Here is a 27,764-nt window from a genome sequence, read left to right on the forward strand (position 1 = left end):
TATATCGAGCACCTGCAGGTAACTTTAATCTGTTTGTAAACCACCTTGAAGCTGTACTGCCCCATTTAACAACCAAAAACAAAGAAATAGTGGTTGCTGGTGATTTCAATGTAGATTTCCTTAAAGACTCTCCCAATAAGAACTTATTTGAGTTAGTAACACTATCATTTAACTTAATTCCCACAGTAAAGTTCCCCACTAGGATAGCCACTTGCTCACAAACAGCCATTGATAATATCTTTATAGAAAAGTCAAATGAACAAAATTATATTACAAAACCAATAGTCAATGGCCTCTCAGACCATGACATGCAGTTCCTTCTGTTAAATGTTCATACTGAACAGGATATAAAATCTGTTAAATCTGAGCTCAAGAGGGTAATCAGTAAGCCAAAAATTGATTTTAGGACACTCCTCAGAGACATTCACTGGACTGATGTTTACAGTGCTCATGGCATGAATGAAAAATATAACATTTTTGCTAATAAAGTGCTTACCTTATTCGAACACTGCTTTTCCCCAAAACTTACCAAGGTTAGAGCAAAGTCTACAAAGAAGCCATGGGTTACTCGAGGAATAGGGGTATCTTGTAAAACCAAAAGAAAACTGTATCTGTCAATCCGAAACATTTCCAATGTTGATGCTATAGCACATTATAAGAAATACTGCAAAATATTAAAGTCTGTAATACGGATGTCAAAGCAAATATATTACAAGGAAAAGATAGTCATATCAGATAACAAAATAAAGACAATATGGGATATAGTGAAGGAGGAGACCGGTAGAACCAGACATGAAGAGGAACAAATAGCATTAAGAGTAAATGATGCATTGGTGACAGATGTGTATAGTGTTGCAGAACTTTTTAACAAACATTTTATAACTGTTACTGAAAAGATGGGGTTGTCAGGTTTGGTAGATGCTGCTATGGATTACCTTAGACCAGACATTTCAAGTAACTTCCATAATATGAATTTGACCCTCACTACCCCAACAGAAATAATGTCCATCATAAAATCTTTAAAATCAAAAACATCTAGTGGGTATGATGAAATATCAACAAAGTTAATTAAAGAATGTGATTCTGAGCTAAGTAACATATTAAGCTATCTGTGTAACCAGTCGTTTATCAGTGGAATATTTCCTGAATGGCTGAAATATGCTGAAGTTAAGCCACTGTTTAAGAAGGGAGATAAAGAAACAGCATCAAATTTCCGTCCAATTTCACTGTTGCCAGCATTCTCAAAAATTTTCGAAAAAGTAATGTACAGTCGTCTTTATAACCATCTTATCTCAAATAACATACTGTCAAAGTCACAGTTTGGATTTCTAAAAGGTTCTGATATTGAGAAGGCTATCTACACTTACAGTGAAAATGTACTTAATTCATTAGACAAAAAATTGCAGGCAACTGGTATATTTTGTGATCTGTCAAAGGCATTTGACTGTGTAAATCACAATATCCTTTTAAGTAAACTAGAATATTATAGTGTAACAGGAAATGCTGCAAAATGGTTCAAATCTTATATCTCTGGCAGGAAACAGAGGGTGTTATTAGGAAAGAGACATGTATCAAGCTATCAGGCATCATCCAACTGGGAACTAATTACATGTGGGGTCCCACAAGGTTCCATTTTGGGGCCCTTACTTTTTCTTGTGTATATCAATGACCTTTCATCAGTAACATTACCAGATGCCAAGTTTGTTTTGTTTGCTGATGATACAAACATTGCAATAAATAGCAAATCAAGTGTAGTCTAAGAAAGATCAGCCAATAAAATATTTGCGGACATTAATCACTGGTTCCTAGCCAATTCTTTGTCACTAAACTTTGAAAAAACACACTACATGCAGTTCAGAACTTGTAAGGGGTGTCCCAAGAGTATATGTCTAACATATGATGACAAGAAGATAGAAGAAGTGGACGGTGTTAAATTCTTGGGATTACAGCTTGATAATAAATTCAACTGGGAGGAGCACACCACAGAACTGCTGAAGCGTCTTAACAAATCTCTGTTTGCAATGCGAATTTCGTCAGACATAGGGGATATAAAAATGAAAAAGCTGGCATACTATGCTTACTTTCATTCCATAATGTCATATGGGATTATTTTCTGGGGTAATTCATCAAGCCAAGCTAAAGTTTTCTGGGCACAAAAACGTGCAGTAAGAATTATATGTGGTGTGAACTCAAGAACATCCTGCAGAAGCCTGTTTAGGGAACTAGGGATACTAACTACAGCTTCCCAATATATTTATTCCTTAATGAAATTTGTCATTAAAAATATATCACTTTTTCAAACCAACAGCTCAATTCATGGAATCAATACTAGAAATAAGAATAATCTTCACAAGGATTTAAAGTCACTTAGTCTTGTACAAAAAGGTGTGCATTATTCAGGAACACACATTTTCAATAACTTGCCAGCAGCCATAAAAAGCTTAACAACCAATGAAATTCAGTTTAAGAGAAGCCTAAAGGATTTATTGGTGGCCAACTCCTTCTACTCCATTGATGAATTTCTTAGTAAAACCAACTGATTTGTATATAAGTACAACATAACTTCTGCACAATTTCAGTGCAGTAATGTGTTCACTGAAAATTTGTGTGTGTGTGTGTGTGTGTGTGTGTGTGTGTGTGTGTGTGTGTGCTTGTGTGTGTGTAAGTGTGTAAGTATAATCTAACTTCTGCACCATTTCAGTGCAGTAATGTGTTCATTGTAAATAAGTATTACAGTAGTTGTATTACATGTTTCTTACCTTATAAATAAATAAAAAACTTTTTTATTTTAAATTCAGTGCAATAGTATTTGTAAAATGACTCTTAGTGTTCATTAAAAATGACGATCATTCCACTTGGGACCTGTGGAATGGTACATTAGCTTATTTGTTTTAGTTGTAAATATTTGTCATGTATTGTTGTTTTTCTGACATGTTCCACATCCTGGAGGACCTCCTCACTACGGATCAATTGAATTGAAAGTAAATCTAATCTAATCTAATCTAAAAAAACTGAAAGGCGGTTCTGGGCGCTTCAGTCTGGAACCGCGTGACCGCTACTGTCTCAGGTTCGAATCCTGCCTCGGGCATGGATGTGTGTGATGTCCTTAGGTTAGTTAGGTTTAATTAGTTCTTAGTTCTAGGGGACTGATGACCACAGATGTTAAGTCCCATAGTGCCCAGAGCCATTTGAACTATTTGAACTACTGAAAGATGGATTTTGTTATTTGGGCAGAAAAGTAACTGATGAAGGCCGGAGTGGGGGGGGGGGGGGGGTATATAATGCAGTCCAGCAATAGCATGGGAAGTATTTCCGAAAACAAGGAATTCGTCAACATCGAATTTAAATTTAAATATGAGGAAATCTTCAGTACAACGAAAAACTAGTCAAAAATTGCAAATTTTACTTTTTTTTATTCACACGATGACTAATTTCGGGCAGAGACCGATTTTCAAATCATTCGACAGGGCAGAAAACCAAGGCAGCTCATTTGTAATACAGGTATTAACAATTCTTTTAAGCATATGCCAAAAATTCAGAACATATTGTTCCAAGACTTACGTAACATAGTCAAAAACGATATGTTCTCCGATTTTGGCACATGCTTCAAACAAACTGGTAAAACCTGTATTACAAATGAGCTTAAATTTGGTTTACTGCCCTGTAGAATGATTTGAAAATCGGTCTCGGCCCGAAAATAGTCATCGAGTGAATAAAAAAAAGTAAATATTGCAACTTTGGATTGGTTTTCCGTTGTAGTGATTAACAGAAGTTGCTGATCCGCAGGTACTCCAACATGTTGCAAGTTCGTACGGAAATCTTTCCTGGAGGTGTTTTCTGGAATGTAACCTTTTACAGAAGTGAACGTGGGCAGTAAACAGTTCAGACAAGAAGAGAATAGAAGCTTTTGAAGTTCATGGTACAGAAGAAAGCTGAAATTTACAAGGGTAGATGGAGAAACTAATGTGGAGGTACTAAGTCGAACTGAGAAAAAAAGAAATTTATGGCACAACCAGTTTAAAAGAGGGGATCGATCGATAGGGTACATGCTGACTGATGGAGGAATAGTCCATTTGGTAGTGGAAGGAAGTGTGTAACCTTTTACAGAAGTGAACGTGGGCAGTAAACAGTTCAGACAAGAAGAGAATAGAAGCTTTTGAAGTTCATGATACAGAAGAAAGCTGAAATTTATAAGGGTAGATGGAGAAACTAATGTGGAGGTACTAAGTCGAACTGAGAAAAAAAGAAATTTATGGCACAACCAGTTTAAAAGAGGGGATTGATTGATAGGGTACATGCTGACTGATGGAGGAATAGTCCATTTGGTAGTGGAAGGAAGTGTGTGAGATGAAAAATGTAGAGGGAGCCAAAGGTTCGCATACAGTAAGCAGGTTAAAATGGATCTAGGCCCCAGTAATTATGCAGAGATGAAGAGACTTGTACAGGATAGATTAGTGAGGAGAGCTGCATAAAACCGATCTTCGACGGAAGAGCATGGCAACTATCTACTGGTATCATTCTAAGTATTTACTTCACATCTATTATCAACGTAAATCGCTAAATGCGGCCACCAAAAGACATATAAAATAAAATATGAGTAACATACCATACAAACGAAGTGAAACGTGGTATGAACTATCTGTAGCTGAGTCACAGACTAAGTATTTGATGAAGGAGATGTGGCTCATCTAAATGAATTCAAGCATTTAAATAAAAGACCAGATATTGTGTAGTAATCCATCGCCTTTTATTCATTGTAAACAGGCATTATCAATAAATAAATAAATAGAGTATCGATGGGGAGATAATGGAGAAGGATATATCACGGAAGACTAGTTGTGAGAAAATCAAAATCCAGACCGAGATTCATTCGAAGAAATTCATCCACGAATTTAAGGGAACCGCTTAACTCTCGCCATATCGCTGTTGTTAGGGAAAGGATAGGAACAGAAGGAATCGGTAGTGTGATTTGCAGGCAGCCATTCTGTTAATCACTTGTAGTCGCTTACGGAAACCAATCAAACCTTTACTCTAGGTAGGTAGTCGAGATAAAGTAGTGTCATCTCCAAGTACGATAAGATAAAAGAAAGAATTCGACGTGGCAAACACAGATACTTCAGCAGTGGTCAGAGATAGAGAATCGAATGACGTAACTACAAAAAGTAATTGCGGCTCCTTCAATGTTACTAAAATCAGTGGAATTTGTACTACTAGATGGCCATTTGATTTGTTATCCATTATCCATGAGATAGACCTGCCATCGCCATATCACATAAGAAAATTCAAGCCAATAACAAATGTAAGTACTTTTTTATATCTCAGACTTTTAAATTACTGGCTGGAGTAAAAGACAGCGGAATACCTTTAAAAAAAAGTAAGAGTAACTGGACGAATATGCTTGCGGCATCATAAAAACTATGGGTAGAATAAAGTGTGGCGTTTATTAACAAACGGAAGAAAAACAAAAATCAAAGATGATTTTATAGCATCCGTGGACCTAGTGAAACACTCCGACTGTGCAAGGCCGAACACGACGAATCAAATCCTAAAAAGAATCACGATTAAGTTCAGAGATCATCTACGATATCAACAGGTACCAAGCAGGTGTTATTATAATGGACGATCCCGTAGGATAACTTTGTGTAAAACTACAGCGATCGTTGCAGCTTCTTACCATTTCCTTTTCATTTTTATGCTTCAGGGAGAAGAGGAAAAAATGCGGAAAATTGTATTTGGGCTGAGCTTTTTGGATCAAATCCACATTAAAACAGTGATCTTTTTTCTCGGTCAGGAATCTACGACCGCTTGGTTCAGTAGCGGAACAATGAAAAGAGGCTGAGCGCAGAGAGAACAATAAATCTTGATCAAATGTGAAATGAACATTCTTATCCGTCGTCAAGTGATCTGGAGGCCAGAAGTACTGATGGATCCGACAGTGCGGCCATTCTGGTGCAGAAAGAGTAGAGTGACTTGTCTCACTCCTAAAACAGACTAACGTTAACAGATAAATATTCTCGTGAGGCAAGGCAATAGACTAGTAAACTATAATCCAGAATGAGATTTTCACTCTGCAGCGGAGTGTGCGCTGATATGAAACTTCCTGGCAGATTAAAACTGTGTGCCCGACCGAGACTCGAACTCGGGACCTTTGCCTTTCGCGGGCAAGTGCTCTACCATCTGAGCTACCGAAGCACGACTCACGCCCGGTACTCACAGCTTTACTTCTGCCAGTACCTCGTCTCCTACCTTCCAAACTTTACAGAAGCTCTCCTGCGAACTATACTTTCAGTATAAATTGTCAAAAATAAATCAAATGATAATAAGCTAAAACAGCTCTTTTAAAGGTATGGTATTAATAATAGTAGCCTACATATCACTAGTGGTTACTGATGTAATAGATTCAAGTAATAAGAGAGTCTTCTGTGGCATTTTCAGTAGCATTACTAGAGGTAGTAATTCTAGTAGTAGTAGTAGTAGTAGTAGTAGTAGTACAAGTGGCTTTAGTCGTTACTTTCGTAATAGTACCGGCAACAATAAGTGCCAAAGCTTAATATAAAATATGTACAAACGAATAGCTCAGAAAGAAAAGTCGTGGCTGTTTTTCTGTGAAAGGAAACTGACCTCCTTGTGGGAATAGAAAAAGAAATGGTAGGAATAGGGGAAATATGGGGAAGAATTAAGCTGTGTCCAATTTACGAAAACCGTCCCAGAATTTGCCTCGTGTGATTTATGAAAAACACGGTAAGCGTAAATCTGGATAACTGGCAGGAGATTTGAACTGAATCGAAAGTGAGTCCAGTATGTTAACACTGCACTACCTAACGGAAAATAAAGTGATACAGAACAGTATGTAGAGGGTGTTTGGATATTTCCGTTACAAACTTCTATGGCTTGTAGAGGGGAGTGAATACGAATATTCTGAATAGGAACCGATTTCCGGAAGCCTACCGTTTTCGTGCTACAGCCGGTTGAAAAGATGTTTGCTAGGTAGGTTTGCAACAGGGTAGCCATGGTGGCAGGTGGTTACGTCGAATGGGCTGGCGTCATTTGATATCTATCCTACCTCTATGACCTGGTTCAACGCTCACTCATGTGTCTGTGAGTGTTACAGCAAAAATGTTCAGTACTCGTTTCCAGAAACACCGACATGATCCTCCTGAAAGGCGAAGTCGCCTTTATCAAGATCGTTCTCCATCGATTCCATTGCATACCCTTTTCGCCACAATCACCTAAGAGCTTCGAAAAGGGGACCTTCACAGTCAGCAGCCGTGACTGTGGCGCTGCAAATAGACGCCGCACACACGAGGCCGTACTGCATTACGTTGAAGAAAGCTCATCAACAAGCACATGAACAATTTATTTGGCTATCAGTGAGTGGAATTGTAAAACAAGCGATGTACTAGGCCACGCCTAATCGGTTACTTGTTAAAGTGGTCGCACTACCAACATGTTTTCAAATGGTTGTAGCATGGAAACGGTAGATTTACGGACATGAGTTCCAATTCAAAATATTTACGCACTTCCCTCTACAAGTCTCAGCAGTTTGTAACGGGAAATTCCGAACATCCTAGACATTAACGTGAAGACAGTAAAATGTTGGAAATACAATGCATTGAATATGAAAAAATATTGCATATTCAGGTTAAAATTTAGCACACAATTAATCACATTAAAATGAAATTGTTATATTAAACAATTACATCTAACCTAACCAGCCTGACGGCATCAAGCACATCCATGCCAAGGGCGTGCAGCTGTGCGGTAGATGTTAAAATTTGAACTGCAATGGTCCATTATTGTTTTTGAGGAATCGTACTTCATTGAATGAATAGTGAGAATACAAAGCAAACATATACAAACGCCAAGCATAACAGTCAACGTACGGTTTCTGGATGAAGAAAGGGAAAAACTAAATAGACCCACTGAATAGAATCAGTGGCTTAGCACACAGGCGGAAGTGGAGAAATTCCACATCAAAAAACTGCGTCACTCTGTTACGTTAACGTTCCGCCTCTCGCACCAGAAGACTTTGCAGAGAAGTCACTCCAAGCTGATGCAAGAAGCCACTGTTCAGGACGAGTCAGATGTCTTTGCGTAAGACACTCTAAGCTGATTGTGTTGACACTGTAGAAACCGTTTCTGAAAACACAGGATTTGGTACGCAGGGCGTCCACAACTGAGGCGCATGATAATTAATTCAGACACATCACACATCTGATTCAGTTGTACTAACATTTCTTTATACCACAAAGTGTATTGGCAGAACTGAAGAAGATCTCTCTAAATTAATTATCGTTTCTGGAAAGCTAAGTTATTACACAGCCAGAGCTGTCGAGCCACTGGCACGACGGGGAAGCTCGTTGCACGACGATTATGCTTTGCGCTTCAATCCTGTTTTGACTTCGAGGGCAAAAGCCCCAGCTTGTCGAAAATAACTACAGGCCAGCTTTGCATATACACTGACGGAAACCATGCGCAACACCAAGAAGGTGTTGTGCGACGTAAACAAAAGTTGGTGGGCGTGATTCTACATCTGAAAGATGCCGTCTATTCATATTTCACGCCAGTCTCATAAGAGTGGCGCTAATAGCGCCCCAATGAGGGTGCAGGCGAGGTTTCCTTTAAGTACACTCTGGACGTGGTGAAGTAACGTTACTCAAGAAAGCCTTTAAGATGACAAAGACGTAGAAGTAAATATCCTGGGAGCAGTGAAGCAATTTAAATCAGTTAATAAACGCAAGTTTCTGGCCCAGACTGTATACCAATTAGGCTCCTTTCAGTGTATGCTGACGCATTAGCTCCATACTTAACAATCATGTACAAACGTTCGCCAGACGAAAGATCCACACCCAAAGACTGGAAAGTTGCACAGGTCACACCAATATTCAAGAAAGGTAGTAGGAGTAATCCACTAAATTACAGGCCCATATCCTTAACGTCGATATGCAGCAGGCTTTTGGAACATATATTGTGTTAGAACATTATGAATTACCTCGAAGAAAACGGTCTATTGGCATACAGTCAACAAGCGTTTAGAAAACTTGTTCTTGTGAAACACAACTAGCTCTTTATTCGCATGAAGTGTTGAGTGCTATTGACAAGGGATTTAGGATCGATTCCGTATTTATGGATTTCCGGAAGGCTTGTGACACTGTACCACACAAGCGGCTGGTAGTGATATTGCGTGCTTATGGAATATCGTCTCAGTTATGTGACTGGATTTGTTATTTACTTCAGAGAGGTCACAGTTCGTAGTAATTGACGGAAACTCATCGAGTAAAACAGAAGTGATTTCTGGCGTTCCCCAAGGTAGTGTTATAGGCCCTTTTCTGTTCCTTATTGGCAGTTGACCCTAAATAACGAAAAGCGTGAGGCCATCCACATGAGAGCTAAAAGGAATTCGTTAAACTTCGGTTACATGATAAAGCAGTCAAATCTAAAGGCGGTAAATTCAACCAAATACCTATGAATTACAATTACGAACAACTTAAATTGGAAGGAATACATAGAAAATTTTGTGGGGGAGGCTAATCAAAGACTGCGTTTTATTGGCAGGATACTTAGAAAATGTAACAGACCACTAAGGAGACTGCCTACACTACGCTTGTCCACCCTCTTTTAGAATACTGCTGCGCGGTGTGGGATCCTTACCAGATAGGACTGACGGAGCACATAGATAAAGTTCAAAGACAGACAGCACGTTTTGTATTATTGCGAAACGTGGGAGAGTGTGTCACTGAAATGATACAGGATTTGGGCTGGACATCATTAAAAGAAATCCGTATTTCGTTCTCACGAAATTCTAGTCACTAACTTTCTCCTCCGAATGCGAAAAATTTTGTTGACACCGGCCTACGTACGAAGGAACGATCACCACGGTAAAATAAAGGAAATCAGAGCTCGTACTGAAAGATACAGGTGTTCGTTCTTTCCGCGCGCTATACGAGATTGAAATAATAGAGAATTGTGAAAGTGGTTCGATGAACTCTCTGGCAGGCACTTAAATGTTATTTGCAGAGTACCCATGTAGATGTAGAAGACGCTATTGCCAGCATCTCACTAAGTTTGAACGAAGTGTTATAATAGGGCTACGAGAAGCTGGATGTTCCTTCTGCGATACTTCAGAAAAACTTGGCAGGAATGTAGTCACTGTGCATGATTGCTGGCAGCTGTGGCCACGAGAATGTACGGCCGCAAGAACATCGGACTCCGGATGCTCACGTGAAACTACACAGAGGGAAGACCATCGTGTTCCGCGAATGGCTCTGGCGCATGGTACTTCATCTGCAGCAGTAATTTGAGCAGCACTTGGTACCACAGTGACACAACGAACTGTTACAAGTCGGTTATTTCAAGGACAGCTCCGAGCCCGACTCCCTGTAGCGTGCATCCCACCGACCACAAATAACCTCCATTTGCGACTTCAGTGGTGTCAAGCGAGAGCTCATTGGCAGGCAGGATGGAGGTCTGTTGTGTTTTCGGATGAGAAATGGTTTTGCCTCGCTGCCACTGATGGAGACCAGTTGAGAACCTGCAACAAACCTGTCTGCGTGCTAGAAACACTGAACTTTCATCTGGAGTTATGGTCTGAGGTGCGATTTCGTATGACAGGAGGGGCACTCTCGTGGTTATCCCACGCACCCTGACAGCAAATTTTTAAGTAAATTTGGTGATTCGGCTTGTTGCTCTGCCATTCATTAACAGTATTCCAGGGGGTATTTTCCAACACGATAACGCGTGTCCGCACACCTCTGTTGTAACCCCAATATGTTCTACAGAGTGCCGACATGTTGCCTTGGCCTACACGATTACCAGCTCTGTCTCCAATCGAGCACGTATGGGACATCATCGGACGACAACTCCAGCATCATCGACAACCTGCATTAACCACTCCTGTATTGACTGAACAAGTGCAAGCGGCATGGATCGCCATCCCACAAACCGACATCCGGCACCTGTACAACACAGTGCACGTACGTTTGCATGCTTGCACACACCATTCCGGCAGTTACACCGTTTATTAATGTACCAGCATTTCGCATTTGCAGTGGCTTATCTCCCGCTTATACACTCCTGGAAATGGAAAAAAGAACACATTGACACCGGTGTGTCAGACCCACCATACTTGCTCCGGACACTGCGAGAGGGCTGTACAAGCAATGATCACACGCACGGCACAGCGGACACACCAGGAACCGCGGTGTTGGCCGTCGAATGGCGCTAGCTGCGCAGCATTTGTGCACCGCCGCCGTCAGTGTCAGCCAGTTTGCCGTGGCATATGGAGCTCCATCGCAGTCTTTAACACTGGTAGCATGCCGCGACAGCGTGGACGTGAACCGTATGTGCAGTTGACGGACTTTGAGCGAGGGCGTATAGTGGGCATGCGGGAGGCCGGGTGGACGTACCGCCAAATTGCTCAACACGTGGGGCGTGAGGTCTCCACAGTACATCGATGTTGTCGCCAGTGGTCGGCGGAAGGTGCACGTGCCCGTCGACCTGGGACCGGACCGCAGCGACGCACGGATGCACGCCAAGACCGTGGGATCCTACGCAGTGCCGTAGGGGACCGCACCGCCACTTCCCAGCAGATTAGGGACACTGTTGCTCCTGGGGTATCAGCGAGGACCATTCGCAACCGTCTCCATGAAGCTGGGCTACGATCCCGCACACCGTTAGGCCGTCTTCCGCTCACGCCCCAACATCGTGCAGCCCGCCTCCAGTGGTGTCGCGACAGGCGTGAATGGAGGGACAAATGGAGACGTGTCGTCTTCAGCGATGAGAGTCGCTTCTGCCTTGGTGCCAATGATGGTCGTATGCGTGTTTGGCGCCGTGCAGGTGAGCGCCATAATCAGGACTGCATACGACCGAGGCACACAGGGCCAACATCCGGCATCATGGTGTGGGGAGCGATCTCCTACACTGGCCGTACACCACTGGTGATCGTCGAGGGGACACTGAATAGTGCACGGTACATCCAAACCGTCATCGAACCCATCGTTCTACCATTCCTAGACCGGCAAGGGAACTTGCTGTTCCAACAGGACAATGCACGTCCGCATGTATCCCGTGCCACCCAACGTGCTCTAGAAGGTGTAAGTCAACTACCCTGGCCAGCAAGATCTCCGGATCTGTCCCCCATTGAGCATGTTTGGGACTGGATGAAGCGTCGTCTCACGCGGTCTGCACGTCCAGCACGAACGCTGGTCCAACTGAGGCGCCAGGTGGAAATGGCATGGCAAGCCGTTCCACAGGACTACATCCAGCATCTCTACGATCGTCTCCATGGGAGAATAGCAGCCTGCATTGCTGCGAAAGGTGGATATACACTGTACTAGTGCCGACATTGTGCATGCTCTGTTGCCTGTGTCTATGTGCCTGTGGTTCTGTCAGTGTGATCATGTGATGTATCTGACCCCAGGAATGTGTCAATAAAGTTTCCCCTTCCTGGGACAATGAATTCACGATGTTCTTATTTCAATTTCCAGGAGTGTATTAACCTGTGATCTTGCAATGTTAATCGCTTAAATCCTAGACAAATGTACTATCGAAATTTTAATAATTATATTGCGGTTTTGAGATTTTTCTCCGTCAGAGCATATAGCCAGTTTTGGCATTATCAGTCACCATCTGGAGAGGGTTACAAGGGGAGGTTCACGCCAGCCTACGAGTTTCGTCCAAATTTATGGTATACGCAGGGGTTGGGCAGAAATGAAAGTGACAGAATCTGAGCTCCAAATCGCCAAGCGTTTACAAAACATTTTTGGCGCGGTTTAGGCGTTGTGTGAGCCATTGATGCTAGCGTAGTTGCCGTGCAGCAGTTGGCGCAGCGGAAAAAGTACAGAACGATAAGACAAGCATCACTTTCTCGAATCCCTCTGTCTAAACTTCTTTTCATTGTCAGTTTTTAAGCACCACCACAGATGTATCTTGAGAATGACTTTATTGTCTCACATGACTAGTTTCAGTACCACATTTTCGCCATCCTCATTCATGCCCACTGCCAAAACAGTATTAAACACATTTGTTTTACAAGTAACAGAAGTATTAGATTTCCTTGGCGCATTTATTGTGGAGTCCAATGCATTGGAGACAACAAGGTGTCGAGCGGAGACTCCTGAGGTGAACTAGCCCACGTGTACTAGTAACAAGGGCTCCACAATAAATGCACCAAGAAAATTTAATACTCTTTTGACAGTGGGCCTGAGGACGGCGGTAATGTGCCGCTGAAAGTAGTCGTGTGCGACAATAAATTCATTCTCACGATACAGATATGTCATCAGCTGAAGTCCCTCGGCCATGCAGTAAGATGGACATCCATAAATAAAATTAAATCATTTTATTAATTTACAGCTGATGACTTACAAGTGCTGGGGTGCTATTCATCGTACAAACAGGGGAACCTATTCTTCGTTTGCAGCTGCTGAGGGCTGCTCGATGATCAAAGCCAAACTAACGCAATGCAAAGGCCGTAATTACTATCCCCTCTTAGAAACTTATTTGCAGAGTCCTCGTGGGTGCTGTAAGTACAGTCCTCTGTGGGAAATTATTTGCTATTTCAAACTTTCTACTACCTTCCCTTTTCGAGCATTTTATGAAGATGTTAAGTAATACGATTTGTTAAACATTATTTCTGTTTATCTGCATCGCAAGTAACGTAAGAATGGAAAGTAGAAAAAAGAAAAACGTTTACACACAGAGTTTCAAATCCAGGACTCACGGATTACCGTTCTGCATTCTTTCGGTTGCTCCAACTGCTGCCTTGAAACTACGCTAACATAAAAGGCTTGTGCTTCGCCTTCTGGTGCCAAAAAAGTGTGCAATTTTTCCTAAAAGCTTCACCATCTAGAGCTCCAACTTCTGTCACTTTCATTTCTGGCCAACTCATGCATGTATCATAAATTGATGGTGACGAGTAGGCTTGGATCCATTGTAAGTCTGAATGGTGCTCATTTCGTGCCTCACAGCCGGTGGGCCACATACTGGTTATCTTTCGACGACTGCTGGCCAAGTCTCATTACCTGTGCAGACAAACTCCATGCGGACAAACGCTGTTCCTGATCATCATCGTCTGTCGATGTGCACCTCACCACGGTGAACTTCTGTCGGCCACATTGGGGATTGCAATTCGATTCTGCACTCCCCGATGAGCCGCACACCCACCGACTTCATATAAGAGGATATATAGTTATATTGCTTCCCTTAGGACTTCAATAGATGTTGTTGTTGTTGTTGTGGTCTTCAGTCCTGAGACTGGTTTGATGCAGCTCTCCATGCTACTCTATCCTGTGCAAGCTGCTTCATCTCCCAGTACCTACTGCAACCTACATCCTTCTGAATCTACTTAGTGTATTCATCTCTTGGTATCCCTCTACGATTTTTACCCTCCACGCTGCCCTCCAATACTAAATTGGTGATCCCTCGATGTCACAGAACATGTCCTACCAACCGATCCCTTCTTCTAGTCAAGTTGTGCCACAAACTCCTCTTCTCCCCAATCCTACTCAGTACCTCCTCTTTAGTTATGTGTTCTACCCATCTAATCTTCAGCATTCTTCTGTAGCTCCACATTTCGAAAGCTTCTATTCTCTTCTTGTCCAAACTATTTATTGTCCATGTTTCACTTCCATACAAGGCCACACTCCATACAAAAACTTTCAGAATCGGCTTCCTGACACTTAAATCTATGCTCGATGTTAACAAATTTCTCTTCTTCGGAAACGCTCTCCTTGCCATTGCCAGTCTACATTTTAATTCCTCTCTACTTCGACCATCATCAGTTATTTTGCTCCCCAAATAGGAAAACTCCTTTACTACTTTAAGTGTCTCATTTCCTAATCTAATTCCCTCAGTATCTCCTGATTTAATTTGACTACATTCCATTATCCTCGTTTTACTTTTGTTGATGTTCATCTTATATCCTCCTTTCAAGACACTGTCCATTCCGTTCAACTGCTCTTCCAAGTCCTTTGCTGCCTCCGACAGAATTACAATGTCATCGGCGAACCTTAAAGTTTTTATTTTTTCTCCATGGACTTTAATACCTACTCCAAATTTTTCTTTTGTTTCCTTTACTGCTTCCTCAATATACAGATTGAATAGCATCGGGGAGAGGCTGCAACCCTGTCTCACTCCCTTCCCAACCACTGCTTCCCTTTCACGTCCCTCGACCCTTATAAGTGCCATCTGCTTTCTGTACGAATTGTAAATAGCCTTTCGCTCTCTGTATTTTATCCCTGCAACCTTCAGAATTTGATACAGAGTATTCCAGTCAACATTGCTTAAGCTTTCTCTAAGTCTACAAATGCTAGAAACGTAGGTTTGCCTTTTCTTAATCTAGCTTCTAAAATAAGTCGTAGAGTCAGTATTGCCTCACTTGTTCCCATATTTCTACGGAATCCAAAATGATATTCCCCGAGATCAGCTTCTACCAGTTTTTCCATTCGGCTGTAAAGAATTAGCGTTAGTATTTTGCCGTCGTGACTTATTAAACTGATAGTTCGGTAATTTTCACATCTGTCAACGCCTGCTTTCTTTGGGATTGGAATTATTATATTCTTCTTGAAGTCTGAGGGTATTTCGCCTGTCTCATACATCTTGCTCACCAGATGATAGAGTTTTGTCAGAACAGGCTCTCCCAAGGCTGTCAGTAGTTCTAATGGAATGTTGTCTACTCCCGGGGCCTTGTTTCGACTTAGCTCTTTCAGTCCTCTATCAAACTCTTCACGCAGTATCATATCTCCCATTTCATCTTCATCTACATCCTCTTCCATTTCTATAACAATGCCCTCAAGTAAATCGCCCTTGTATAGACCCTCTATATACTCCTTCCACCTTTCTGCTTGCCCTTCTTTTCTTAGAACTGGGTTTCCATCTGAGCTCTTGATACTCATACAAGTGGCTCTCTTTTCTCCAAAGGTCTCTTTAATTTTCCTGTAGGCAGTATCTATCTTACCCCTAGTGAGATAAGCCTCTACATCCTTACATTTATCCTCTAGCCATGCCTGCTTAGCCATTTTGGACTTCCTGTCGATCTCATTTTTGAGGCATTTGTATTCCTTTTTGCCTGCTTCATTCACTGCATTTTTATATTTTCTCCTTTCATCAATTAAATTCAATATTTCTTCTGTCACCCAAGGATTTTTACTAGCCCGCGTCTTTTTACCTACTTGATCCTCTGCTGCCTTCACTACTTCATCCCTCAAAGCTACCCATTCCTCTTCTACTGTATTTCTTTCCCCCATTCTTGTCAATTGTTCCCTTATGCTCTCCCTGAAACTCTGTAGAACCTCTGGTTTAGTCAGTTTATCCAGGTCCCATCTCCTTAAATTCCCACCTTTTTGCAGTTTCTTCAGTTTTAATCTACAGTTCATAACCAGTGGATTGTGGTCGGAGTCCACATCTGCCCCTGGAAATGTCTTACAATTTAAAACCTGGTTCCTAAATCTTTGTCTTACCATTATATAACCTATCTGAAACCTTAGAGTATCTGCAGGGTTCTTCCTTGTATACAACCTTCTTTCATGATTCTTAAACCAAGCGTTAGCTATGATTAAGTTATGCTCTGCGCAAAATTCTACCAGGCGGCTTCCTCTTTCATTTCTTAGCCCCAATCCATATTCAACTACTATGTTTCCTTCTCTCCTTTTTCCTACTCTTGAATTCCAGACACCCATGACTATTAAATTTTCGTCTCCCTTCACTACCACCTGAATAATTTCTTTTATCTCATCATACATTTCATCAATTTCTTCGTCATCTGTAGAGCTAGTTGGCATATAAACTTGTACTACTGTAGTAGGCGTAGGCTTCGTGTCTATCTTGGCCACAATAATGCGTTCACTATGCTGTTTGTAGTAGCTTACCCGTACTCCTATTTTTTATTCATTATGAAACCTACTCCTGCATTACCCCTATTTGATTTTGTATTTATAACCCTGTATTCACCTGACCAAAAGTCTTGTTCCTCCTGCCACCGAACTTCACTTATTCCCACTATATCTAACTTTAACATATCCATTTCCCTTTTTGAATTTTCTAACCTACCTGCCCGATTAAGGGATCTGACATTCCACTCTCCGATCCGTAGAACGCCAGTTCTCTTTCTCCTGATAACGACGTCCTCTTGAGTAGTCCCCGCTCGGGGATCCGAATGGGGGATTATTTTACCTCCGGAATATTTTACCCAAGAGGACGCCATCATCATTTATCAATACAGTAGAGCTGCATGCCCTCGGGAAAAATTACGGCCGTAGTTTCCCCTTGTTTTCAGACTTATGAAAAAATTAAGCATCCGTAAAACGTTTTCCACTTAGTTATGAAGCATGTGCAACTCTGGGCGAGAGGTTAGAACTAGCAACGGCCTGAAGCGCGTGGCAGATACGGAAACAAATCACTTTCTTGTAACCTTGCTGAAAAGGCTAAAGGACAAAGTTGTTCCAAAAGTTATCACTTTACACGTAAGACTGAGACTCAGATAAGCACGACGTGACCATCTGCTACCCTATCACATCAGGTCAACACTAGATAACTAGAGTTTTCACATGCATCACACTTTCACATTCTGATAACTAACAGGCCAAGTAGCTGATAATGGCAATGTCTCTAGTGCGCCAGTAATTCTTTATGAAATTATCTTCTTCGTTTTCTTCAGATCGAACTCTAGCTTTCTGTCTTAGAGAACCGACAGCAGCAAATAATAATTAACTGTCAAAAGTTGTCGTGGCGCTGCGTATTTGTTCGTTTTAAATGGTTCCTGTGGTATGACATAAAGAGTTAGTTAGTTTCCATGTAGACCTCTCACTGACTTAGTGGATATATCGGTGTGCGTCTAGGTCCGATAGTAGTGCGACCTCCTGCGTGGTGTAGTGAGGCACGGCAGCTGGCGATTAAGGCTTGGGAGAGGGAAAGGAGTTTTCATTGGTACTACCAGTAATTTAATTTGGGTACAGTTCGCGGAGGCAGCGTGGCTATTTAGCCTGATAGCCCCTGCTCATATAAGTGGCTGTGGTGGTTGTTTCCTCCCAAAGTTGAGCAACGGAGTATACAGAGATTCTGTGGGATTTTCTGAGTAGTCGCTGGTGATACACTGGTTTTGGCGAATTTAGGTACACGAGCTATCAATTGATTGTCGTCTTGTGGACAGTTTCGGTGGTAAAGTTTGCTGTGGTAAATCCAGCGTGAGCCTGGTTAGAGAGAGAAGTAGATTGTAGGTGCTAAGTTTTTGGGAATCGGTGGAACCGATGTCCTGTCCGTGTTGTACGATTAGTGGTCGCGGCTCGCCCAGAGGTAATTGGGTTGTTAGCCGTTTCGTTGAAGTGGGTTGGTGTGGTCGGTGTGCGTGTCGAGAAGGGAAAGCCTCAAACACATGTTCGTAGTTGTTGTTTAAATACCACTGTCTTACAGCGGGTCGAGAATTGGCTCGAATAAATACGAACTGTTTCACTATATTGTGATAGAGTGCACCAACAGTTAAGTGGATAACCGACGAGAAAATGAAGGAACCATTTTACAATCAGCACGCAGATAAACAAAAACTTAATTAGCCAAAGTGACGAGTGGCCGAATTCAAGAAGGGAACTTAGCGGGTCGCGTATTGTCAACGCCTGAGGAGGTTCGGGATTGTTTTAAATTGTCACTTAAGGTTAGATTTCAAGTGGCGGTGGCACTTAGGGTTTTTGTTTAATTTTTTTATTACTGAATTTCCGTGTTATGGGGTATAGTCTTTGATGGCACTCGCTCACTTACGTGAATGGAATTGTATTGAAATACCTAGAGAAAATAAATTCAAGTTGTCTTGGGTTAATATAAACCTTAGTGTATTTAATTAGTATCTGGTGTATGCATATATATTTTACGAGAAAAGAAAAGGGTGAATTCCGGGTCACAAGTATACGCTGGTATTAGTAAGTTTGCCTAATCAAAAGTTCATTGAGTGGAACCACGATAAACCTACAGAGGGTAGACATTCTAAAAAGTTAAAACGATTTCATTGATGGAAAGAGTGTCTAGGTAAATGAAAGTAGAATTGAAGTTGTCGTAGTTTGTTACGGGATGGTAAACGATTACACCAAGGACAAAGATAAGTAAATCTGTGAAGTACGCGACGTCATATTATTTACATACAAACGCTGGTCTAAGTGGAAAGAGATTTAGTGGTAGCATAAACTATTTCAGTTCTTACAGATATTGGTGGAAGCGTCTTAATACAAACTGGTCATAACACGAGGGTATATCGAATATGAATTTTGTAAGTAATTAAAAAGTTACAAGTGTTTTCCAGAGATAATGTACTGCGATTTGAGAATTTCGCTGTGTGGGAGAACAATTGCAAGCTAGATGGATGATTTATCTCGACATAATATAAACAGGTACTATATATTTAAAGAGATTTGATGCTTGAATCCGACCAGTAGCTTAGATCTACATATACATCCATACTCCGCAAGCCACCTGACAGTGTGTGGCGGATGGTACTTTGAGTACCTCTATCGGTTCTTCCTTCTATTCACGTCCCGTATTGTTCGTGGAAAAAAAGGATTGTCGGTATGCCTCTGTGTGGGCTTGATCTCGAGATAACGAGAGTTGTTATCTGAAATGGCCTATCTCGTAATTACTGCTTGATATTGGTGATCGTTGTCATTAGAATGTTTGGATGTGTTTATTCGTAATGTAATCGTGTCATTGTTCGATCTCGACGATGTGTTTATTCTATATTCGAGCCGGCTGCATAGGCAGTGCTTGAGGTTGCCGCAGTAGTAATTATACTAAGGGTGATCTGGCTTCAATTTGTTACTTGAGAGTGCGAATACGGTGCGAGATAGACTTCTAGTAGTCGCCAGGCCCTCCACTACGTCTGGAATCTTCTAAAATAAGATAGCGATCCGCAGTCATAACATCAACTGTGAAATTAAAAACTGTACCTAATTAAATGTGTAGTGGTCGATTGGTTCGTCCAAGTATTTTGGGCGTTAGGAAGCCATACATTAACTGCGTAGCGACGTTGGTACAGTACGATCCATTGTCGTAAGTTCGATTTTTGCTAACGCCAGTCGGCGCATTACAGTCTTTGGCGACCTTGGCGCAGGATGAGCCTAGCCTCAGGCCATCCTGAATAGCAAGACGTAGTGAGAGGGTGCTGGATGACGGAAGTTAGTTTGTCGCACGTCGTTGCATTGTTAAAGGTTATTTTGAGGAGGTTTCTGTTGCTAGGAGACGAATTAAGTCATCTCTTCACCGAGAAACCTCACGTGGCCTGCCTAGCGGACTGGCCGGTAACATTCCAGCCAAGTATAGGTTCACATTCACGGTTTGACAGTAGTTGTTGTCAACAACAAAGGCGCCACGGTTGGTGAGTCAAACCACAATAATACATATATGTAGTTCCTGTTCTTTCAGACATGTCCGAAAGAACAGACACCATTTTGGTCCAGCAACCAGAATGAATTAAGGCACAAAGTAATTGTAGGCATTGGCTGCGAGCAGATATTGATTTAAATTCGTTGGGAAGGTTTAAAATTTATTCCAGACCGGAATTCATACCCGGATCTCCTGTTTAAGGGCAATATGTGGTGACCACTGCGCCATCTAGACACAGTAGACATCGCAACAGCACGGGCTACTTTAGCGCATCTTCCGCCAGACCCAAATTCCCAACCTATCCACACACTACTGATGTAGTGAACCTTGCCCATTATCCTCATTACTGACGGCATATTGCCTATTCCTGTAAGAGTTTGAGCCTGGTGTGCATGCGCACGAAAGATATCATTGAACGTCCTCGCCTTTATTATACGTATATACGTGGAGTCTGTTCTTTGAGACATGGAAAAGGGGCTCTGCATCTGTAGTGTGTGAATAAGTTGAGAATTTGGATCTGTCGGTTATCCTTGCACATGCGATGACCACTGAGTCTGGATGGCGCAGTGGTCAGGGCATCTGCTTAGTAAGCGGCAGACCCAGGTTCGAATCCCAGTCCGGCACAAATTTTCAACCTTCCTCACTGATTTAAATCGATGTCCCCTGACTGCCAGTGTCTGTAATTCCTCTGTGTCTTCAACCAAGTAAGTTGAATAAGGAAAGACTGGAAGGAAAAGACTTTCCAGTAGTAAAACTATGGAGACTCCAGGCCAATGTAGTGACTCTCCTGGGCTCGTGACCCAAGACAACGAGAAAACCATGGCCTAGTCAGATGAGTCCCGATTTCAGCTAAGAGCTGATGGTAGGGTTCGAGTGTGGCGCAGACCCCACGAAGACATGAACCTTGTTTTCAACAAAGCGTACGCAAGCTGGTAGTGGCTCCATAATGGTGTGGGCTGTGTTCACCCTGAATGGACTGGATCCTCTGATCCCACTGAACCGATGGTTAACTGGAAATGGTTATGTTCGGCTACTTGGAGACCATTTGTTCCCAAACAACGACGGCATTATTACGGATGTCAATGCGCCATGTCACCGGGCCACAATTGTTCGCGACAGGTTTGGAGAACACTCTGTACGATTCAGGTGAATGATTTGGCCAGCTAGATCGCCCGACATGAATCCTATCGAACCTTTACGAGGCATAATCGAAAGGTCAGTTCGTGAACAAAATCCTGCACCGGCTACACACTTTCGTAATTACGGACAGCTATAGAGGCAGCGTGGCTCGATATTCCTGAAGGGGTTTTCTAAGGACTTGTTGAGTCCACGATATATCGAGTTGCTGCACTACGCCGGGAAAAAGGAGGTCGGACACGATATTGGGAGGTATTCCCTGACTTTTCTCACCTCATTGTATGACTGAATCTTGTTCAAGTTTAATGATAAATTTTCGATGTTTTCAAGTCTCTACCGTTCCGATGAGTTTGAACTCCCGCGCGCGCCTCTGCCGCTGGCACTTCTAGTGGTGCGACTATCGCGCGTCCTATATGGTGCCGCCTGCCTTCTGCCGCGGAGTGACGTCACGAGTTATATTACCGCCACCAGTTGGAAACCTGCAGCGACCCTCGGCGGAATCCTCTCACCCCCCCCCCCAACGCCCCACCCTCCAATGGAGCCCTAATTGGGCATATTTGTTTTCGGGGGCTCAGCACCATCTGTGGTGTGGTCTACCATCGGGTGATCTAGTGTGCTAGAAGTCGGCTGCTCTGGCCTGTGAACTGTGATGTGCCTCGCTGCAGGACTGCTGGGTGGCTTCATTTATTATCCAGAAACACTTCGTTCGTGATTCAGGAAACAGTTGGTATGGCTGGCCAAAGACAAGTTCGCTGTCTTAAGTTTGTCTGTGGTGTCTACAATCTTATCGGTTGCTGTATTTCAGCGGAGTTCAGTTTGAGGACAAGACAAATTTTATTGACTATGTTCATAAATGTGAATAGTGTTTTTTGCGCAAAGGAATTTTTTTTTAAATTGAGGCTTAACGTCATTCATGTCACAGCAGTATTTTACTGTAAGTGGATAATCACAAATTTATAAATTTGTGTAACAACCTTGGTTTGAAACTTCCTGGCAGATTAAAACTGTGTGCCGGACCGAGACTCGAACTCGGGACCTTAGCCTTTTGCGGGCAACTGCTCTACCAACTGAGTTATCCAAGCACGACTCCCGCCCGGTCCTCACAGCTCTACTTCTGCTAGTATCTCGTCTCCTACCTTCCAAACTTCACAGAAGCTCTCCTGCGAACCTTGCAGAACTAGCACTCCTCGAAGAAAAGATATTGCGGAGACATGGCTTAGCCACAGCCTAGGGGATGTTTCTAGAATGAAATTTTCACTCTACAGCGGAATTTGCGTTGATATGAAACTTCCTGGCAGATTAAAACCGTGTGCCGGACCGAGACTCGAACTCGCGACCTTTGCCTTTCGCGGGCAACTGCTCTACCAACTGAACTACCCAAGCACTACTCACGCTCCGTCCTCGCAACTCTACTTCCGCCAGTACCTCGTCTCCTACCTTCCAAACTTCACAGAAGCTCTCCTGCGAACCTTGCAGAACTAGCACTCCTGGAAAACCTTGTTTTACCATTGTGTCTTTCACAAATTATTGTTGTTACATTTTGTAATGGATGAGGAAGTTAATGAAATACATCCATTTTACTGTTCTAAAATTATCCACTTCTGTTTTGAAAAAACGAGACACACAGAAGCAATGGTATGCAACACGCCATGATAAGAGGACGTGTAGAACAGGGGAACCGTAATAAGTGTTTTAAATGGCAGTACAGTGGCATGCACATGGGTCCAACAGCGCCCTCTTTTGTGTGACCGGACACGTCAGCGTTATGCAACGCTCAGTCAGTGCGGAGGTGTCATAAGAAGCGGAATCCTGTAACCAAGTACCACCATGGCTCTCCGATATCACGGGGTGGAGTATCGGCATGTGAGTGCGTTCGAGCGGGACAGAATGATTTTTCACTGGGAGACGGGTCTGCCATTCTGTGGCATTGCGGCCTGTACAGGACACGCTGCTCCAACAGTGAGGCGTCTGTGGAACCAGTGGAGAAGAGAGCACCGACAGGGTACTGGACGACACAGCACGAGATGAACGTCATCTTCTTCGCTTGGCCGTAACAGACTGAACAGCTTCGTCCCTACATTTGGCGCGACATTGAATCACTGCAACGGGTGTGGACACGTCTGTGGCTGTGGTTCGATGCCCTCTTCTGAGAGCTGGACTGGTGGCACGCATGTCACTGCGACGGTTTCCATCGACCAGAACCCACCAACGCCGCAGAGACCAATGTACACGTGAACACCGGAACTGGCGTGCTAAGTGGCAAAATGTAGTGTTCTCGGACAAGTCCCGCTTCAGCTTGTCCAACAATGATGGCCTCATACGCCTTCGACGCCGCTGTGGTGGACGCAGTCGGGTGGACCGTATTGTTGAACGGCATCGCGGACAAACGCCAAATGTGATGGCATAGGGCGCCATTGCCTATAACAAGAGATCCCGCCTCCCACGTCTGGAGAGAAATCTGAACACATACAGCCACTTCATGGAGGTTTTACAGCTCGAGGCACTGCCCTTTCTACAGGTCGTTCCACATGCCAGATTTCAGCAGGAGAACGCCCGGCCCTATGTAGCGAGGAATGTGCAAGCCTTCTTCGAAGAACGAGGGGTACCACTGCTTCCCTGGCCTGCCCGTTCGCCTGAAATGTCACCCCTCCAGCATATCTGGGATATGGTCGGTCGGCAACTTGTTCGTTCAGGTCCTCTTGCAGCTACAGTTGAAGCTTTGTGGTTGCGCCTAGAAACCGCGTGGCAAAGTATTCCCCAGCATCATATCCTGATGCTCTCTGGTACAATGCCACGACGTCTAACGACACTGAACGAAGCGTATGGTGCCGCTAGTCCGTTCTGAATTACCAGAGTCACTTGCATGCACAGGTCTGTAAATCTTATCATTTGTGTAGTGTCATGTCCCTAATCGGTGGAATAAATTTTATTGTGATCACATCTCTCGGTCTTGGTGTTTCACTTTCTCCAAAGAGTAGTGCATTTAAATTGAGCGAGAGCTCTGGAAATACAATTTTAATGTGTTTTGAAAAAAAAAGTATCACACTCACTTCAACCTAGCCCCCCATTCACTTACTCCTTAACACAAATGTTTTATAATCTGTCTCTTCAGCTAGAGGACTGGTACTATTTCCGTTTCTATAGCTGCACCGTCTGCAGAAAGGACAAAATTTTAATCCTCTGACAACACAAATGTGCGATATGTCAGAAACAACAAAGGACCCAAATAAGACCCTTTGTTATATCACACCTGATCACTTTGAAGTATGGGTAACCACTGCAGTGCGATCATCATGAAACTGGTGCATTCTACTTTCTATCTCACACCTACCTTTAAAGCTACGAACTTGCCGTGTTCACTATTCCAATAACATTCCATCCTTTATATGAGAATATTGTGGTTGAAACATTCAAAAGCCTTAGATGAGTCTTAAAATATTGCGAATAATAACAGATTCAGGTTTATTGATTCTACTTTATTATCCCTAAGGTAAAAAGATCTCGATGACTGTTCCATCTACAAAGGTACAGCAATGTCTTTGGATGACAGAAAAACAGATATAAATTATGAAATATAGGAAGAATTGCAGTCTGATTTTTTTTTGCCTCCATTGCACGTGTCTCGTTATATGCGTATGGACAGAAACATAATTAGTACCAATACTGGGACATTCTGTACTTTCCATGACGTATCTCTCCGCCCATATGCTCTCAAAGACTTTCCTACGACTATTTCTAAAAACTATGAAAGAAAAAAAACTCCTACATGCTTGTTTTTGTGGCCTTATGAGCGTGCTTGTTATTTTACCGTCAGTTGCGAGTCAGTCCCGCCATGGACTCAAAATCATTCGAAAAAATATTTTGTATATTGCGTTGAATACTCACATTACAGGATGCAGCAAGTGCCAAGACGAAAATAGCACCAAGTGACAAGCAGAAACCGTCCATTTTGCGTGAAGTGTTCCTGACGGTGGGAACCTTCAGACTGCGCTGACAAGGAAGATTTCTCAAGCCCTTTATAACTGAAAGTCATCCTCATAAGAGCGCCGCGTTCTAACGGTATCGGACACTTGAAGCTGATTCAGCGAAATAATGTTGCTTGGTGGTCAAAGAAGAGATAGGAACGAGTGATATCCTTTCTGACGCCACCGTATAAGTATGGTCGTTACATAAAGGTACCAGGCCAAGAAAATGTTATCTCGGCTTATTTATCTCGACCTCACACAAGTTCACTCCTGCCCCGGATGAGATCGTATCTACGCTACTGGCCATTAAAATTGCTACACCACGAAGATGACGTGCTATAGACGCGAAATTTAACCGACAGGAAGAAGATGCTGTGATATGCAAATAATTAGCTTTTCAGAGCATTCACACAAGATTGGCGCCGTTCGCGACACCTAAAATGTGCTGACATGAGGAAAGATTCCAACCGATTTCTCATACACAAACAGCAGTTGACCGGTGTTGCCTGGTGAAACGTTGTTGTGATGCCTCGTGTAAGGAGAAGAAATGCGTACCATCACGTTTCCGACTTTGATAAATGTCGGAGTGTAGCCTATCGCGACTGCGGTTTATCGTATCGCGACATTGTTGCTCGCGTTGGTCGGGATCCAGTGACTGTTAGCAGAATATGGAATCGGTAGCTTCAGGAGGATAATACGGAACGCCGTGCTGGATCGCAACTGCCTCGTATCACTAGCAGTCGAGATGACAGGCATCTTATCCGCATGGCTGTAACGGATCGTGCAGCCACGTCTCGATTCCTGAGTCAACAGATGGGGACGTTTTCAAGACAACAACCATCTGCACGAACAGTTCGACGACGTTTGCAGCACCATGGACTATCAGCTCGGAGACCATGGCTGCGGTTACCCTTGATGCACAGACAGGGGTGCCTGCGATGGTGTAATCAACGACGAACCTGGGTGCATAAATAGGAAAACGTCATTTTTTCGGATGAATCGAGGTTCTGTTTACAGCATCATGATGGTCGCATCCGCGTTTGGCGACATCGCGGTGTTCGCACATTGGAAGCTTGTATTCGTCATCGCCATTCTGGCGTATCACCCGGCTTCATGGTAGGGGTGCCATTGGTTACACGTTTTGGTAACCTCTTATTCGCATTGACGGCACCCTGAACAGTGGACGTTACATTTCAGATGTGTTACGACCCGTGGCTCTACCTTTCATTCCCTGCGAAACCCTATATTTCAGCAGGATAATGCACGACCGCGTGTTGCAGATGCTGTACGGGCCTTTCTGGATACAGAAAGTGTTAGACTGCTGCCCTGGTCAACACATTCTCCAGATCTCACACCAATTGAAAACGTCTGGTCAATGGTGGCCTAGCAACTGGCTCGTCACAATACACCAATCTCTACTCTTGATGAACTGTGTTACCGTGCTGAAGCTGCATGGGCAGCTGTACCTGTACACGCTATCCAAGCTCTGTTTGACTCAATGCCCAGGCGTATCAAGGTCGTTATCACGGCCAGAGGTAGTTGTTCTGGGTACTGATTTCTCAGTATCTGTGCACCCAAACTGCGTGAAAATGTAATCACAGGTCAGTTCTAGTATAATATATTTGACCATTGAATGGCCGTTTATCATCTGCATTTCGTCTTGGTGTAGCAATTTTAATGCCTAGTATTGTACTTCGTGAGTGTTATTACCTGTTACACCACCGCTGTCAATATTATGTTTTCCGGGTATGGACTGCCACTTTTTGAAGCTACAGAGTAACCACCTGTGAGCGTTCAGTATCCCCTGGTGTTAGATACTGGAAATACAGTATGTGTATAGATCGTTAACTACAATTAGACTTTGTAAACAGATACTTTCGTCGTCACTTGTAGTCATATGAGGACGTGCTGACAAGTAAGGCCTCCTAATTTTTTGTGTGAAGACTCTTAAAGCTTTTTAAATAAAAAAATGTACTTAACATTCAACATCTTTACTCCTCAGGATTACATGTTTATTTCGCAACACAGACACGCTAGCTGACCGCTGTGGCCGAGTGGTCCTAGGCGTTTCAGTCCGGAACCGCGTTGCTGCTATGGCCGCAGGTTCGAATTCTGCCTCGTACATGGATGTGTGTGATGTCCTTAGGTTAGTTAGGTTTAAGTAGTTCTAAGTCTAGGGGAGTGATGACATTAAATGTTAAAGCCCATAGTGCTTAGAGCCATTTGAACCATTTTTGAAGCAAATGTGTTACGTTCGCAACTTCCGGTCCGGGCAGTACAGAAAAAACTCTTATGATAGGCACAAAG

At 43.0% G+C, this 27,764-nt stretch overlaps 1 protein-coding gene across 1 annotated transcript in view; it reads right to left on the reverse strand.

Moving 5' to 3' along the window:
- Window positions 1–25,476, reverse strand: part of LOC126095015 (acetylcholinesterase-like) — a 123,276-nt gene extending 97,800 nt beyond the window's left edge. The window contains exon 1 of the mRNA XM_049909674.1: window positions 25,378–25,476. Within this exon, the coding sequence (XP_049765631.1) occupies window positions 25,378–25,440 (63 nt within the window). The 5' untranslated portion in view covers window positions 25,441–25,476. The remainder of the gene's footprint in view (window positions 1–25,377) is intronic.
- Between the last annotated feature and the right edge of the window lie 2,288 nt (window positions 25,477–27,764).

The sequence above is a fragment of the Schistocerca cancellata genome, chromosome 8, assembly GCF_023864275.1.
Source record: "Schistocerca cancellata isolate TAMUIC-IGC-003103 chromosome 8, iqSchCanc2.1, whole genome shotgun sequence".
NCBI lineage: Eukaryota > Metazoa > Arthropoda > Insecta > Orthoptera > Acrididae > Schistocerca > Schistocerca cancellata.